The 16,799-nt window shown below is 34.2% G+C and overlaps 2 protein-coding genes across 4 annotated transcripts in view; both read left to right on the top strand.

Moving 5' to 3' along the window:
* Positions 1–11,456, top strand: part of Brf (Brf RNA polymerase III subunit) — a 31,692-nt gene extending 20,236 nt beyond the window's left edge. Inside the window, exons 4-11 of one of the 2 annotated variants that reach the window (XM_073073950.1) lie at positions 5,811–5,960; positions 6,432–6,658; positions 7,020–7,143; positions 7,799–7,927; positions 8,465–8,692; positions 9,218–9,461; positions 9,952–10,121; positions 11,298–11,456. In XM_073073950.1, the coding sequence (XP_072930051.1) occupies positions 5,811–5,960; positions 6,432–6,658; positions 7,020–7,143; positions 7,799–7,927; positions 8,465–8,692; positions 9,218–9,461; positions 9,952–10,121; positions 11,298–11,422 (1,397 nt within the window). In that variant the 3' untranslated portion in view covers positions 11,423–11,456. The remainder of the gene's footprint in view (positions 1–5,810; positions 5,961–6,431; positions 6,659–7,019; positions 7,144–7,798; positions 7,928–8,464; positions 8,693–9,217; positions 9,462–9,951; positions 10,122–11,297) is intronic. The other variant, XM_073073951.1, reaches the window with a different exon arrangement.
* Positions 11,457–14,611: 3,155 nt separating this feature from the next.
* The window catches only part of Pli (E3 ubiquitin-protein ligase pellino), a 101,929-nt gene continuing 99,741 nt past the window's right edge, over positions 14,612–16,799 (top strand). The window contains exon 1 of one of the 2 annotated variants that reach the window (XM_073073952.1): positions 14,612–14,940. In XM_073073952.1, coding sequence (XP_072930053.1) covers positions 14,774–14,940 — 167 coding nt within the window. In that variant the 5' untranslated portion in view covers positions 14,612–14,773. Of the gene's footprint in view, positions 14,941–16,168; positions 16,587–16,799 lie in introns of those variants that run through there. The other variant, XM_073073953.1, reaches the window with a different exon arrangement.

The following is a 16,799-nucleotide window of genomic DNA, read 5'->3' on the forward strand; positions in this document are numbered from 1 at the left end:
CAAACATTTAGTACATACATTTTTCTTAAGCGTTATTTTTGACAACTTTTTTTTTCTTTTTTTTCTGATGAAAATGATTAAAAAATAATAATATAAATACCGAGGTCAAAAAATTAAAAAAACACGCTTTTATGATAAAATCAACTAAAAAGTAGAAAATAATTTTCAATCTAAGAATCGATTAAGGAACAGTAAATAGTATAATTGTGAAAAAAGCGTGGGGTGCTCCATTTATCAGGTCTGAAAAGCGCGAAGAACTTTCTCTAAGGCGCTCGAACAATCTGGCCTTGAAAATCATTAATCCTGAGGATGTTGATAAGGACAATGGTACAAAATTATTAAAATCGTGTATTGTCATCGGTTTTTGATAATTCTTCAAATTAATTAAACTGAACGTTCAGAGTGGATAGAAATCGAGTTCAAAGATTCCGTTGTTACTTACATACATACATACATACAACCTAAGCTAATAAAAGCGTGGTAAAAAGGACCAATTATTTTTAACCGACTTCAAAAAGGAGGTGGTTATCAATTCGGCCGGTATCTTTTTTTTTTATGTATGTACACGATGTAAACAGCGTGTCTAATATGAGCGCCGACTTCAGAAATATGTACTAAACCAACATTTATTCCAATTATTTTTTACTTTGTAGTGACATAGAAGTCGGTTGTATTTTTGGTTAAAAATTTTATTCTATTAGTATCTACGAGTAGCAACCCTTAGTGTGTCCGTTGTACCACTTTCTCGCTTTGTACCTAGTGCCTTTAATTTGGACATTTTTGAGCTCATTTTTGATCCAAATAAGTAACGGATGCTTGCTTGGTCATTGCATCCAAGTATCCGTTTTGTGATTTGTATGTCAGTTTTTGTTGTCTCATTTTAAAGTTTACAGTTATATAAACAGCGTTTCATAAATGCAATCGTTTTGTGTAACACTTACGGCAACTCTGTTTGCTTTGAAACGTGCATCGCTACGATATAAAAATATAAATTTTCAAAAGAAGTCCAAGTTCAAGTTACTTTTTTTTTAATTTTTTTTTAAGAGACTATGTCACATGTTTTTCATATAGGTTTCATATAGGTAAACTAGCTGACCCGGCAAACGTTGTGTTGCCATATAAATAAAAAAAATGTTAAGGGTGAACAACCCTTATCACTTAGGGGTATGAAAAATAGATAGTAGCCGATTCTCAGATCTACTGAATATGCATATCAAATTTGGTGAAAATTGGTAAAGCCGTTTCGGAGAAGTGTGGTAACTAACACTGTGACACGAGAATGATATACATATATATGATATTTAAATACGATGATTGTATATTGCTAAGTTCGTGAAATTATCTCTATGAAATATTATTGATATAGGTCCAAAAATGATTGGTAACATAACCATTAACCTTGTATTTAGAAATGTAATCTAATTAGTAACAATTATTGTGTGTAGGTTTTCAATGTCAATAAAATAAGAAAATAATGATTTAGTAATAGTTTACTAGGTGAATAATATATTTTCCGGGACTAGAATAGGGCTACGGTATCCCCTTCCTGTCGTAGGAGGCGACTAAAAGGGGGCTTCCGGGGTTGCGGTAAAAATCCCACATAACCCGGCGTCGCTCCAACGTCGTCGGGTGAATAATATATTATGATTTATTATCCACTTATAGTGGGCGTACAAGCATGTAGTTGTAGCAACAACTACTTAAAACTTTGAAAGAATATTATCCAGTTATACATACTTGGTTTAATCCAATGTAATTTATATTCTTGGGAATGTAGATGATAACAGAAATCCGACATGACCATGGAAAGCAGTGAGTACTTACTATTAAATAGATTATTTCGAAGATTTTTAATAATTTGGTATTTTTTGCAATTGGAAAAGAATAATGTATGTACGTGTACATATTTATTTCTCTGCGACCGCGACATCTCAATTTGTAATGAGAATATAATAAAAAAATAAAACCATCTTCAACTAAAATATACTACGATCATAGACTTTTTAGCCTTTGTATTACATTACGGATGACAACCCTACCTATTTACCCACCTTTAGGTACATTTTACAGGAAGTTAAAACTTTATATTTATCTGAGTTTATTTAGTTTCGTTTTCGCGAATGATGTCACTACGACTTTATTGCTAAAAACTAAACTAAAATGCCGACAAACCATATGCAAATTTGATCACTGTTCTTCAAATATTCTTGCAGTTTTTATTATGTTGTCTTGGATATGCAATTAAAGAGGACCTTGGGGTATGCTAGAAACAAAATTATTTTAACAGATATGAGTAAAATGCATTATTTATCACTTATCAACAATTGGATACCTCATGCGGTCCCGGTATCACTCTGAAATACAAAGGGTTCGCTCCTCGGTCAGGATTACATATAAATAATAAATGTCGATATCACTTCGAATCTGGGTGTAGGTACGTGTAAAAGGCGCAGAGGTCCTTTAGCAAAGGGGATCTTAAGCTGGGCTAGATGATAATGCCCCATGAACAGCCGTACTCGGACAATCTTGTTCGGAGCTTATATACATGCACGATGTTGAAAAAACTTCGATAGCGTAATCACGCTATCGAAGTTTTTTCAACATCGCATCAGAAGGGCCATTTCTTGATAGCCGTGGGAAGTTAGTATCCGCGATTTTTCATATATATGCTGTGCATATTGTGGAGGTATATAAAAAAAAGCATAAACAGCAAAAACATATTGCACAATAAAGAAGCTTTGATTTGATTTGATTTGCAAAATATTAGCTCAATCACTTGGGGGTCAACTTATTTAAAATTCAGTAGCATGATTTGACCCTCACATACCTACATACTAATGAGGCAAGTTACATAAAAGCTTATAATAAAAGCTTGTGATACTTATTAATAAAATGTAGTTTAGATAGTTTTAATTAAAATCAGTGTGTGATATGCAAACTTGACTTCCGTTACGGGCTCTTAGCGTAAGGTTAATTGGGTAATTTTTATTTTCTACCGTCATAATTATAAATATTTACATATAATTAAGCAATTATTCTCTTAATGCTGAGCTGCTGCCATATAAGGAAAAAAGCGCATGGGTGTATCTGTGAAAATATTCTTGTATGACATTATAATAATTGCAAAATATATCTTCTTTTATTTATTTCCGACTTTTCTTTACATTTATCTTTTGCGGCATAATTATTATTATTTACAAATAGTTAGTTAACCCCAACTGGTTAAAACTGATAAGATTCGAATTACCCATTAAGAGGTAGTTTCAGCCACTAGGCTATCACTTAGGTATATTCGGTACAACGGTCGGTAATGGAAACATTAGGAAATACACATAGGTACCTAATAATAATGTTGAGAGTACATAATAGATATGAAGCTAAATGAGATTTTAAGTGCCTTTGTGGTCAAGCGTTGGTAAATAGGTTTGGCCACATCGTCATTTTCATCAGTGTTGAAAAGCCTATTATAAGATAACTTGTACTTTGTTAAGTATCACTTGCTAATGGCGAATGAAAACATCATGAGTAAACCGCCACGCCTGAAATTCTTAGAAAAATTCTTAAAAGTACCTTTCTATTATAGCAATTTGTATTTGCCCACGATGGATCCAAATTCTGTTACTCTGAGAGGAGATACGTGCACGGCAATGGGACAGCATCTAATCGGTCGACGACGATAAATTCTTACTTGCATAACCACAAATCAATTAATCATAATTATAGTACTGTTTTGTAACACAAGTGTGGTAATGGTTAAACCTTAAGTTATTGTTAAAACATGGATAAAGTTTTTAAGCTCTTCGGTTCAATAGCTTCACCATTAAGTGCGTACATTAATTATCTGTAAGAGGCTTTGTCGCTTACTGTGGTGTAAAGATTGATAAATGGTCATTCAAATGGTTTGAGGTCTATAGGAATTTGAACGGTACATAATTAGAATTGAAACTAGAGAATTATTTTAAAAACAAATTCCTGATTGCTTAAAAACATAGTCTATATGTTAGCTCCATAAATAAGACGAATACAACGCCATAAGTAAAAATCCGTTAAACCGTTAAGCTGCACCACAGTACAAATTATAGATCCTTATACTGTGGCTGCACTGCCAAAGAATGAAACATATGAAAATGCTCATACACAATAATTGCTCAAAAAACTTTACCCTCCACACTCGGGTGAAATGTTCGGTATATTTATGTCCTTAATAAAAATAACCCAACTAATATTATAAATGCGGTTGTGAATTTGTTTCTTTATTTGTTTGCACTATCAAACCTTAACTACATAACCGATTGACACGAAATTTTGTACACGCGTTGGGGTACAGGGGTTCAAAAAGGACATACGCCGAAAGTACTGTTCCTGAGCGAGTGAGGTCGCGGATAAAAGCTAGTATGACATAGATCTGTTACTCGTATATTATATTATCTATCTGTAGCGTATAATTGTCTTGATCTTGATTATTCTACATTCCGTAAGCGCTCGGTGATTAATTGGAATTACGTTTGCAACGCAAATGCAATAATTTGTAAGCACATGGGATCTTCTCTCGTATAATTGTGCATCTTATTGGTAGCGATCAGCATCTTATAAATAATTCTGTCTCGAATATTACTTAAGGTTTGTTGTGTTGTGAATCTCATTTGCGCTGTTGTTAAGTGGTTACTGGCCTGTGGTCATGTCATATTATGTAGTTAGTAATTTACCTCAAACGGGGTAGAGATGAAGTGCAAAGCGCATAGTCCCGCGGATTATGTAGTTATATTATATAATAAAAAAGTAGCAGACGTGCAGTCTACCTGATGGTAAGTGACTACTGCCGCCCGTGGACGACTGTAATTATCCCCAGATTATATAAATTCCTACCTGAAGTCGGCCACAGTTGCGCCGCTACCCCTGAAGACTAAGCTGTAACGCCTCGGAAAAGTACCTACCTATATCTTTGGATACTCTTTGCTGGAACCACGAGTACGCTTATGACATTCGTACGCGATCCCGACGGTGTTTGCCCACAGCAGAGCCCGTCTCTACTTGGAATGGTACTGGAGCTACTCCACCCTGTAATCTTTGAGCGTCCTGTATCAACATTATGGAGACTGTATGGTTGTTTTGACGCAGGACACCCCCGTGACCTACGCCAATACCTCTGTTATGGGGTAGGAGATATTATAATAGGAGATAATGAGTATAATAGGGTAACGTACTGAGAACCTACGAAGTTCGTAGTAGTCCCTTAATTAAAATTCACAAAAATGTATGCAAGTTTATAAATAGTGAGTATTATTGCCCCAGCCATTGTAAGTGCGTAATTATTGTAAATAACTTAGAACCTATTTACATACAATGTCTCACACTAATCAAGTAATCACATTATGCACATAATTGTTAATTCTCATCGCTTGTTTACGCTGTTTTATGTTAATACGAGTACTAGAAAAGTTGGGGTTATGTAGGGCTGGGTGCTCTACATAACCCCAACTTTTCATAAATTCACCAATTTCATAAATTTCACCTTTTACGAAATTTAAATGGTTAGCATGTTTCTCGTCTTTTTCCTTTAGTTCAGCGTGTCAACATTTGATTATCATTTGCTTGAAAATTAATAGAAAATGCCCCAAGGTGAGGTTATAGATTTCCACTGGAGAAAATGGATAATAGTTAAAATTTCTAACATCACTTAGTTGTCCTTAGGATATTTTCGAACACTTTTAAGCAAAGTGATAATCCAACTATTAACGATGACGCTGAGTTTTCATTATAAAAGGATTTATTAGACAGTCAAATTTATTTGCCATTTTTTTTTGCTCCAGACCCATGTTTATACATACTGCGCTTCGCGTCCCAACTCCAGTTTGAAGAAAAGCAGCACGAGGTCAGCATGACTGCTCTGCGCTTGGTTCAGCGGATGAAGAGGGACTCCATACATTCTGGACGTAGGCCTTCGGGCGTGTGTGGCGCTGGTAAGGTTCTTTGTATGTTACTACATACTATATATTACTCGTATTATATATACGCAATATAAGTAGTAAATGGGTTTGCAGCGTATGTAAATTGAAGTAAGGTTGCCAATACCAAATTTCAAAAGTAGCATTGTAAATACAGGACGCAGGAATACAATAGCAATAGATGACGTTTCGCTATTCCTTATAGTTTCGGATTTGGCGCTGAAGGCCCGTTTGAAAAAATCACCTTTTATATTGAAATTGTGTGAAAGTGGACAAAAAACACGTCAGGGATAATAGGGCGGCTAGCAACTCTTATGTAAAGTGGTTTCTGACATATTTTTTGCTGCTGTTTTAATATTAGATAGTACGATTTTAAAAGAATTTATCTACCATTAATCTCTCTTTTACCACCACCACTTAACTATTTTAAGGAAATATATAGAAGAAAGAAAGTGTCTTGTCGCTACTTGGATACATTTCTTTCAGCGCTGCTGATAGCAGCTCGTCTTCACGACTTCTCGCGCACACCGGCTGACATGGTGCGCATCGTGAAGGTCCACGAGACCACCATACGGAAGCGTTTGCTCGAGTTCGGCGAGACGCCGTCCAGCGCGCTCACACTCGAGGAGTTCATGACTGTGGACCTCGAGGAGGAACAGGACCCGCCCGCCTTCAGAGCGGCCAGGAAGAGGGATAAGGAGAGGTTGCAGAAGGTAGGGCCTATCGACAATCTTATTAACTTGAAAGTGGTTCAACTTCGGAGGTACCACCGCGACACCTATGTCTATCCATGATCCATGATCCGATCCATGCTATCTGGGAGTGTTCAAGTAAAGGGTGAATAGGCTACTTCTAAGCAAGCATCTTTTATCCAAGTTTGAATCGCACTTAACATCAGGTAACGTTGCAGCCAAACGCAAGCCTATAGTTAGATAAAAAGAGTCCTCAGGTTTATCAAAGCATCGGTGGTCAACCTCAGATAGGAATCATATCTGGGATTCGAATGCAGAAAATTAGGACATGATAGATATCCTTTTTATATCAAGCACTTAACAGAATTATTTCACATTCCAGTTAATGGACGAAGAAGACGGAGAAATGGAGTTGACAGAGCTGCAGCGGGAGATCGACGCTCAGATCGAGAAGGACAACTCTAGGCGGAGGAAGACCGCCTCCGTTGCACCTGTGGCTCCACCTGGTATGATAACTTGTAGTATAGTCTGCTAAGTCTGCCAACATTTCCTATGCGAGTGGTAGTTTTCACTTTTCATTACTATAATTTTGAAGGTGGTAGAACCCTTTGTGGTTCGACTCCGGCGGCACCACCGCCACACCTATTTCTGCTTAATAACAGCAGTGTTAGGCGTTGCTGTGTTCCGTTTTGAACCACACCCTTCAGGAAGAAGGACCTTCTTAAAGGAAACATACTTTTCCGAGGCGTTCCAGCTTAGTCCTCAGGGGTAACGGCGCATCTGTGGCCGACCTCAGGTAGAAATATCTAATCCTATCTGGGATTGAATACAGATGTCCATGGGCGGCAGTAGCCACTTACCATCAGTTGGTTTGCATGCTCGTCTGCTACTCCCATATTATAAAAAAAAAGTTTTGACTTTATTTTATTTTTTTCCTTATTTTGACTATTTTGATACGTAAATATAAATTTTAAAAATGTCTATCCGTGATATTGAAATAAACATCAGTTTTTCTGCAATGAGGATCTTTTCAAAATATCTAATATTCAAATTTAGAGATATTTTATGACATTCAACATTTATCTTTCATTGGTATTGAATTTTTTCAAATAATTTCAGCTATGAAGCTTATTTACAGGTATTTCTATCTACTTATCTAAGTTACAGAAAGTGCCGTGGAAGAGGCTGATGCCACAAGATTCGCCGCAGAAGATACTCTCAATATAATCGGGGAGATCACTAAAGACGAGGCAGCTTTGGCTGATAAAGAAAAACTGCAAAAGGGCCTTGGTAATTATTATTCGTTAAAAATAAACTTGTTTACATACAGAAAATCGCGCATTCTTACTGTACTTTTCCTATATTTATATGTAAAAGTAATGTTTACACATCGTACACATTACAATCGATATGTAGAAAAAATAAGGGTTAAGGTTTTTATAATCTTTCAAATTTAACACTAACTGTACATGTACACTTATTCCTCAACTCATTACTGTTCCACTGCTGGGAATGTGTCTCTTCTCAGACATAAAAGGGATTTAGGCCATAGTCCAATGTCACTTGTCGGTGTGAATTGGTAGACCTTTTACACATTTGAGAAGTCGTTTTAAAAAAAATCAAACCTGTTTTCTCACGATGTTTACCTTTGCCGTTTTAGCAAATGATAATTAATTTTTAATACTTTCATAACTTTTAAAAATGAGAGGTGCCTCCCAGGAATTTTTACCTAAGATCCAGATTCAGGTAGGGTTTCAACTATCACCCCTCCTATACATGTATTCTACGATTAAACATACAATAATTCAATAAAATATTCATTAACAGGTCCCGATTTGGCAGTCATAGGCCTTGGTCCCACCGAAGAGAAGCCGGACCACTTCATAAAACCGGAGCCCAAGTGCCTGTACAGCAAGGATCTGTGTGCTGATGAACTGTACCTGAGTAAGAAAGACGAGGAATACATCAGCTCGTTGATTATGTCCGAAGAGGAGTCGAGGAACAAGACCATGGCGTGGAACATGGTGAATGCGGACTATCTTAAAGGGCAGAAGAGTAAGTTGTATATGAAAGTCTGTTTGTTTTGTAGCATCTGAGTTCGCTCCGTGTTCTGGGCAGATTGTATGGAATGCATAATTTCGTTCACAATTTGGGTGATTTCTGTATGGATTGCACTCCCTGGCAGATTAAAAAAGATAATTTTAATATCCTAAATCGTACTATGTATGATTTTTCTATGGTCAAATGGAATGATAATAAATATTAATCATAATTTTACAATAATCAATAAATACTTCCTTTAGGTCATATTATCAAATGGCACAATAAATATGGGTGTGACTTTTATCTAAAATGATCTTGTTCGGTTCTCGGTTTGTGAATGAAAATAGTATTATTTTTATTTTATAATGTAATTTTGGTTTCTATCAATCGACACCGTATCTTTCCAGCATTTTTAGTTATTCCTAATTTTTTTTAATTTCGCCATTCCTGCACATAAAAAAATATGAATGTAAAATTATGATGTCTTCGTAAAGTGTTAAAATAATGTGCAATAAAGATATAATAATAAAATTGCAGTTAAACAAGAAATGCGTGCTAGGGAGCTAGAAGAAGGTAAAGACAGAAAGAAGAAAGTCCGCGGCTCGTACAGAAAGAAGTTGGCTTACAACGCAGCCACTGCCGGCGAAGCCATCGAGAAGATGCTGGCGGAAAAGAAGATCAGCACCAAGATCAACTACGACATCCTGAAGACGCTGGTGGAGCCGGGGACTCCTGTGCCGGTGGCCACTAATGCAGCTCCAGCGACACCTAGCGTTGAAGTGTGAGTATCTGATCATTATGATGGAGATCAGCTCCAAGATCAACTACGACATCCTGAAGACGTTGATTAGGCCCTGGTTTCCTGGCCCTTTCATACCTGTACTTTGTACTAAAGTATTATATTGTACCGTACACACTACTATTACACTATTGCATTGTACGATGGTTACATGTCACATTATATCATCAGAGTCTATATTATTTCTTGTATTAAAAGATATTGCAAAAATAATATATTATGAGAAATTTTAAAACTTATTTTTCAGTAACTGTAACCACTTTTAGTTTCTTTTTAAATTATTTTAAATATTGAAGAAGATGGTTTATGGGTGGTTGTATGCAAATTAACACTTACATTTTATAAGGCAAAATTTTCGCTGTTTTTGGAGCTATTACAATTTCTGTGTTGTATGCAAATAAATACTAACATTTTCTAAGACAATTTTAGTCATAGTGGAGCCACTATAATAATTTTCATCTATTTATTCCAGGCCGAAAACCCCAGCGCCAGTGCAAGCGACGGTGCCGGCGTCCCCGGTGCCGCGGAAGCGCAAGAAGAAGGCCGCCCCGGTCACCGCCAGCCCCGCGCCGCCGCGCCCCGCCCCGCCCGCCAATATCCAACCCGCTGAGCCTGAGAACGCACCCACACCAATCCCTGCCGGTACGTATCTTTATATACAGGGTGAATTTTTCAAATGGACCTTCAGGGTCAAATTCGAAATGCTGAAAGGAGTTACGAGGTCGATTTTAATAATACTAAAACTGCATCATTCGTTTTTTAAAATATCTTTTTCCCTAGCAGGGAATCTAACGAGTTTATTTTGAACAAAAATACACCCTCTATATTATTCCACTAGCTGATAGTGTTGCTTATAAGGATCAAATTATGAGCAGGAATGTTATATGACAAATTAAAGGAAAAGGAAAATTTTTTCATACATTGGCATACTAATCATTAAGGATTATACATAAGTCATAACATCGAAGAATTTGTTGGTTAATCAACTAATTATTCGATGTTATGACCGTGACATACGGCTTGGCGCTTACCATCAGGTGTACTGAAAGATCGTTGGTTACTCCAATGTTATAAAAAAATATATAATTAAACTTGAGAAAATTATTAGGGAAAACCAAAAGTCGTCAAATTGATTACAGAAATCGAAACGATATAGAACGTTTACAAACGTTTATTAAAGATATCTTAAATGCTTTAATTTCCAACATTTTTACGATTTCATACCCAAAGGATAAAAACGAAACCCTATTACTAACCCTTCGCTGTCTGTCCGTCTGTCTGTCTATTACAGGGCTCTATTTCTTGAGCTGTAGTAGATAGACACTTGAAATTTTAACAGAGTATATATAACAGTGGTCACTATAACAATAAATATTAATAATAAAAAGAAAAAAGCTAAAAAATAAATGAGTCGCCATGCCAAAAAGTGGTATTTGTCAGCGTTATATGCTTTATCTATTGTACCGTAATAGGTGGACAGTTTAAATTTTAACAATGCATTTACTTCTATGGTTGCTATGAGAACAAATACTAAAAATAAAAATATGACCACTGCCGTCCACATCTGTAATCAACCTCAGATAAGATAACCTGCGGTGGCCCCCAAATGCGTTGCTGCCCCTAAGGACTAAGTTGGCACGTGTAGTGTCTCCTTTATCTCATTCTTTGAACTAGAACTTACAAACAGAACAAAATTAGCAGATAACATTGTTGTTATAAGTAATAGTTTGGCGGTAGTGCCAAGTCGCACGAATGCCCCTACCACCTTCAAAGTAGCCAGTATGATAGTAATCTTAAATATAACTTTTTATGTCATAGATGTTGATGAAGATGACGATGACGAATTAGACCCAGACTTGGTGGAAACTGGAGAAGAACTGTCGCTGGCCGACATGTTGGATAACGGCCAAGATGAGGACTATTTCGATTATGAAGATTATTGAAATATTTAGTATAATAAAATATAGAATATTAGGCTGTTTGTACACCTTGGCTCTTGTGTTATAATTGACATCAATACATTACCAAAGTTTATGTCCATTCCGAAGATATTTTACACGTTCAAAATATCCATATATTAGTATTAAGGAACGTAAATTATAAACATGAATATGTACTTGTCGAACGTTTGCAGCGATCATAAGATTAGGTCAAGTAGCAAGTAGATACGTATATTATGAAGAATATTCATATAAACGTCTCGTAATCAAACTTTTAAGGTATCGACATGTAGTGGAAGTGATCAGAACATGAAATATTTTTTTAATGTTTGTCAACGTATCTCCTAGATTTATATTTTAAGGATTCACTTCCGAAAATTAATGCATGCACTTATTATTATCACGCTTCTTCAAGAACTACATTTATAAATGTCTTCACCTAACTACAACCGATTTACAAAAACGACGCTACTTTATATTGGACATCTAAAAACATACGATACCTTTACTCTTCGTTTTACAACGTACTGTGAGTCTGTCGAATGTCCCTGAAATGTAGGACATACATTTAAGCGACGTTCGCATCGTAACTGAGGTGTGTTTAAATTAAATGAGTAGAAATTAAACTCGAATTTAAGTAGTAGTATGCCTTAACGTGATTTAAGCACACTCTGTAGCTGACTGATATTATTTTAAGTTTTATTTATTATTTAATTAAGTTTAATGTTATTTTAGACTAAGTTGAAATAATGAATATGTGTATATTTGTATTTTTGTGTTTTGTAAGACATGTTTTTCTGTTATTTAAGTTGAGTTAGTACATTACATATTTTGAATATTGAGGGGATAATAAATACCTTTAACCTAAAATACATGTAATATATTACGATTGCGCATTATTGTGTAATTCTTATATGTATAGTAGGTAAATTATCACATAGCCCAGATAATATTAAGAAATATCTGCTATTGTTACACTTCTATAATTGGTTTCATATAAGATGGGACTCCACAAGTCAATCATTGATACATTCAAGGTAGGTTAAAACGCCTCTCTTCAATATTTTTGCCGTACTATCTTCAAAGGCGCTGGAAGATATTATACTTATATAAATGAGAACCAGGTGGTGCTCCAACATAATCCTATGGTAGTTTTATCCTATTTGGATTAATTCGTTAATTTCATTTACACATTTACAGGACTTAGATTGATTACACGATTTTTTCAACCTACCGCAATATAAACAGCTCATAAAATTTAAATAACAATTGAGAAAGAAGCTCGAATATAGAGGATGTATGTTAAATGCAGAACTTATGGTTTAATCCCTGGCTAGGTATAAATATAAATAGTGAATTTAGATTGTGTTGTCGATCTCTTTGTTTATTTACTAGTCTTTTTGTGTGTTGGGTACACGCACATACATACACATAAAAAAGGAATCCTCCTTTATAGCCGTATTTATTGTGTAGGTTTTGTTTATGTATGGTATAGTTGTTATAATAAGTACATAAAGAGTTAAAAATAATTGTTTATTTTATAAGTAGCTAGTATTTTAGGTATCTGATTCTATAATCAATTATAATCTTTGTTGATAATAATGAGGTCATAGGTAAATATAAAAGGTATTAATGAATAGTTAAAGCAAAGTGAAGGATGCTTATAAATTTAAAATGTATACCCACCGCTTAATATTCTTGGTTTTTAAACTGAAACCCAAAAATGTTAAAGGTTAGTTTGAAATAAGAATCAAGTTCCCAAATATTTTGAATTTGTAGAGTTTATACCACGTCTCTGATACATTTGTAATGTAATTTTTAAAGCTTTATTGTTGTAGTTCTTTCCTGTATTGTATATTATTGTTATATTACATATTAATAGCTACTTACGAAAATATTTAGTGATTGATGATAAAGAATTCATAATTTTAATGAGTGTTTTTCTATATATCAAGTTATTAGGAAATATATAAAAACACATTTATTCGTGTCTTGTTCAGTTAAGTCTGTTGAACTCTGTTAATATTTCTTTTCATGCTCCAATATGTATAAAGAAATACATAGTCAAGCTTTATGTAACTTGTGATTGGTTGAACTTTTTTATTATTAAAAATCACTTCTATTTTACATGAAGTTTTATTTCGGCATCTAGCTGAAAAAAAAATAGGCATTGTATGCAAAGTTGAAATTAAATAATGAAACTGGGGTAACTAACTTTCTCAAATAGAAATTGCATTATGTTTATATTATTAATATTGTTTTACAGCTTTTACATAAAAGTCAAAGATTACATGCAAATGTTAATATTAATTTATTAAAGGTAATATTTGTATACGCGAAGTAAAAAATATATACATGGTGCCTGCCTGTGAAATTATAATGAATCTAATTTTGTTCACATGTGAGTCACAGTGATAAATCTTAGATGCTGATTCATTATATAAAGAAACTTGTTAAAACCTAAAGTAAATAAACATTTTTAGAATTATACCTTATCTAAAGTCTTAGAAATCAATGTCATGACGTAATTACAAATTGCATGGCGCAATAATGGCGTCATCGGTCTAACACGCAAAAAGTTCCAGATTCGATCCCGGCCAGAATAGACATATAAATAATGATGATGGGTTTGTTTTGGTTGGGTATAGGTTTTCGAAAGTTCCATGGGACTCATAGCACAAAATTCTAGACGAGTGTTAAAAGCGGAAAATGATTATTGTTTGCAATTTCAAAAGAGTTTTTTTTTTAAATACGTATTTTTTGCCTATACATAAGAAGTCATTTAGTTGCGGCTGAATCGATTTTGATGCGATTTTCAGAAGATAAACTTTGCAGGGAATACCGTAGGATGTTAATTATGCCATCTGTAGTTAAATAATAAAAAACTATGCAAAGACGTTGAAAATCATTATTTTGGATTAAGTACCTACTTACTTAATTCAGACGTCTTTATGTAGATACCAGTTAGCTTTTTATTTGTGAACAAACGTAAAGGATATCGCATATGAACGTTAGATTTTGCATAAAGCCGTAAAAAGGAAAAGCTCTTCAGAGTTCAATAGAATGAATCAGTCCGCAAAAGTGTTATGGTATGTACCGCGGGGGCAAAGTCGCAGACTTGTCGGAACATGTACAGACCGTACAGTGGAGTCGCGCATCGACACGGCGACCCCGCTGTCGACCAAATATGCATTTATATGCGTCGCGATACTCGCGATAGTAACATAAACACAAGTTTGGTAGAAACGTATTGACTTTAATAGTGATATATTCAAATGTTTACAAGAATACTTGGTGATTTCATGGTAAAATTATTAAATCTAACGTGAAATACCAAAAACGTAGATTTATGAAATGGGTTTTATGTGCAAATTCCAAGAACGAAGAAAACGTAAAATAGCACGTAGCAAGATCATAGCAGTGTTAAATGCAGAAATATTATTACGATTATATCGTGGGAATTTTCCATTTATGGCAAACGTTTGCGTGATCACAAATACATGGATGCCGCAACTTAAATTGTAAGTAAATACTCTGTTTATTTTTTAATTATTTAAACAAAGGATATCATATATTTCAAGTACGTACCAACATAAAAATGTACTGCCTTATTGATTTTTGAGACCTTTTCGGAAAAATACATAACTATATATCAATACAGTGATTTGATTTTGTAAATAATTTCATAGGAAAATTAAAATTACCGCCTCATTGGTTCCACGTCATTGTTGTTTTTATTCGATGTTTCCCTCCAACACTTCAAGTAATGTTGCCATGATAAATATAAACTTATTTCTCAAAGACAATAGAAGTAAAATAATAATAAAAGTACATATATTATTAAGTTTTAAATTACCTTTTATTTTAATTTGTCAGAATATGGTTATTAATGTTTAAAACAGTTTTTTAATGAACAAAAAACAATGTTTATGTATTCAACCAACTTATCTGAATCCAACCAAACATAAGTATTTTTTTTGTTGCATCCAGATACTGTTTCCCTCGATGCTGTCTGAATGTCAATCCTTTGGGGTAATCTTCCACAATCTGTTACAAGAAAATATATATATAGTAATTTGTAATTTACCGATTTTGCTACGACTATTTGATTTATATTAAAATAAGGTAAACCTAAACATTATAGATATTATTTAGATATTCATTTGTAAAGTTGGGGGACGGTTATGGAAAATCAAAATTAATTTACTCAAAACCTGAAAATGCCCATCGCCATATATGTATAAAATATTTTACAATGAGAAAAAAACTAACGTAAAAAATAATAATTTTGACGATTAGAGTAGTCTAATAGCTAGCAACATATAAGTTTCTATATAGGTTACTATACTCTTTGGCTAGCAACAGCAGTATAAGGAACCTCAACAAATAATTACTAAAATATAATGACTGTAAATATTCTTGACACTTCCTTTAAATTTAACCTCTCTATTCTTAGATACCTTTACACTTCAACAAAAGCGAAATCTAAAACTTGTAACTTATCACGCACAATTTGATCAACATACACTTAATGGTAAGATACCATTGATGTTTTAATTCAATTATACTTTTATTGAACAGTAAAGCTGTATCATAATTATTCTGTTTAATTTATTGCATTTTATAATATCTTCTACATTAATAAATAGCTTTAATGACTGTTGGATAAAATACAAGGATTCGGGTCAACGTCAATGTCAGTTTTCTAAAATTTCTTCAAGTTGGCTAACTTGTGACGCGAACATTGTCAGTTGGACGGGACGCCTTTGAAGTTGGCTCTGTGTAAAAAAAACAATTTATTTAGTTTGTGTTTATGATTACGAAGAGTAGTTTTGGAATCGGGATAAAATACGTTTTTCTGTGGTACTAGCTCGAGTTGCATGAATTGTAATAAAAGTGTATGATACGGCCGACGCGATCTTTGTATTAATATTCATTTGTCGTAATATTCATGTTACTTAAAGTGAAGTGCGTATTCATAAGGTTTGGTGTAATAATGATGAGTGCATTTATCGCTTTTTAGCGATGTGTGAATTCTGTAAATCGAATTGATGGTGTTTTGTTGAAATTCATGGTGTTACCGAAATTATTAGTGTCGTTTGTAAATTATAGTTCGAATCATAGGGTCCACAAACGAGCAGACGGATTCTATCATGGTCGTAAAACGGTAAGTGTTTGGTACAACGTGGTGTTTTTTTGCTGAAAACTTCACACGATGCACGTATTACGTATTCAGTAATCTCATTTTGGTTGTTACCGATCGTTTAATCGGCCTAAGTTGTTTAACTCTCGTCCAAATATTTGCGTTGTTAGCTAGTATGTATATATGTGTGAATGTGTTTACGTTGTAATATCAAACGTGTATTTCCCTTTTTATTTT

The sequence above is a fragment of the Epargyreus clarus genome, unplaced genomic scaffold, assembly GCF_041222505.1.
Source record: "Epargyreus clarus isolate Ecla_fem2 unplaced genomic scaffold, WU_Ecla_fem_2.2 ptg000006l, whole genome shotgun sequence".
In the NCBI taxonomy this organism is placed as follows: Eukaryota; Metazoa; Arthropoda; class Insecta; order Lepidoptera; family Hesperiidae; genus Epargyreus; species Epargyreus clarus.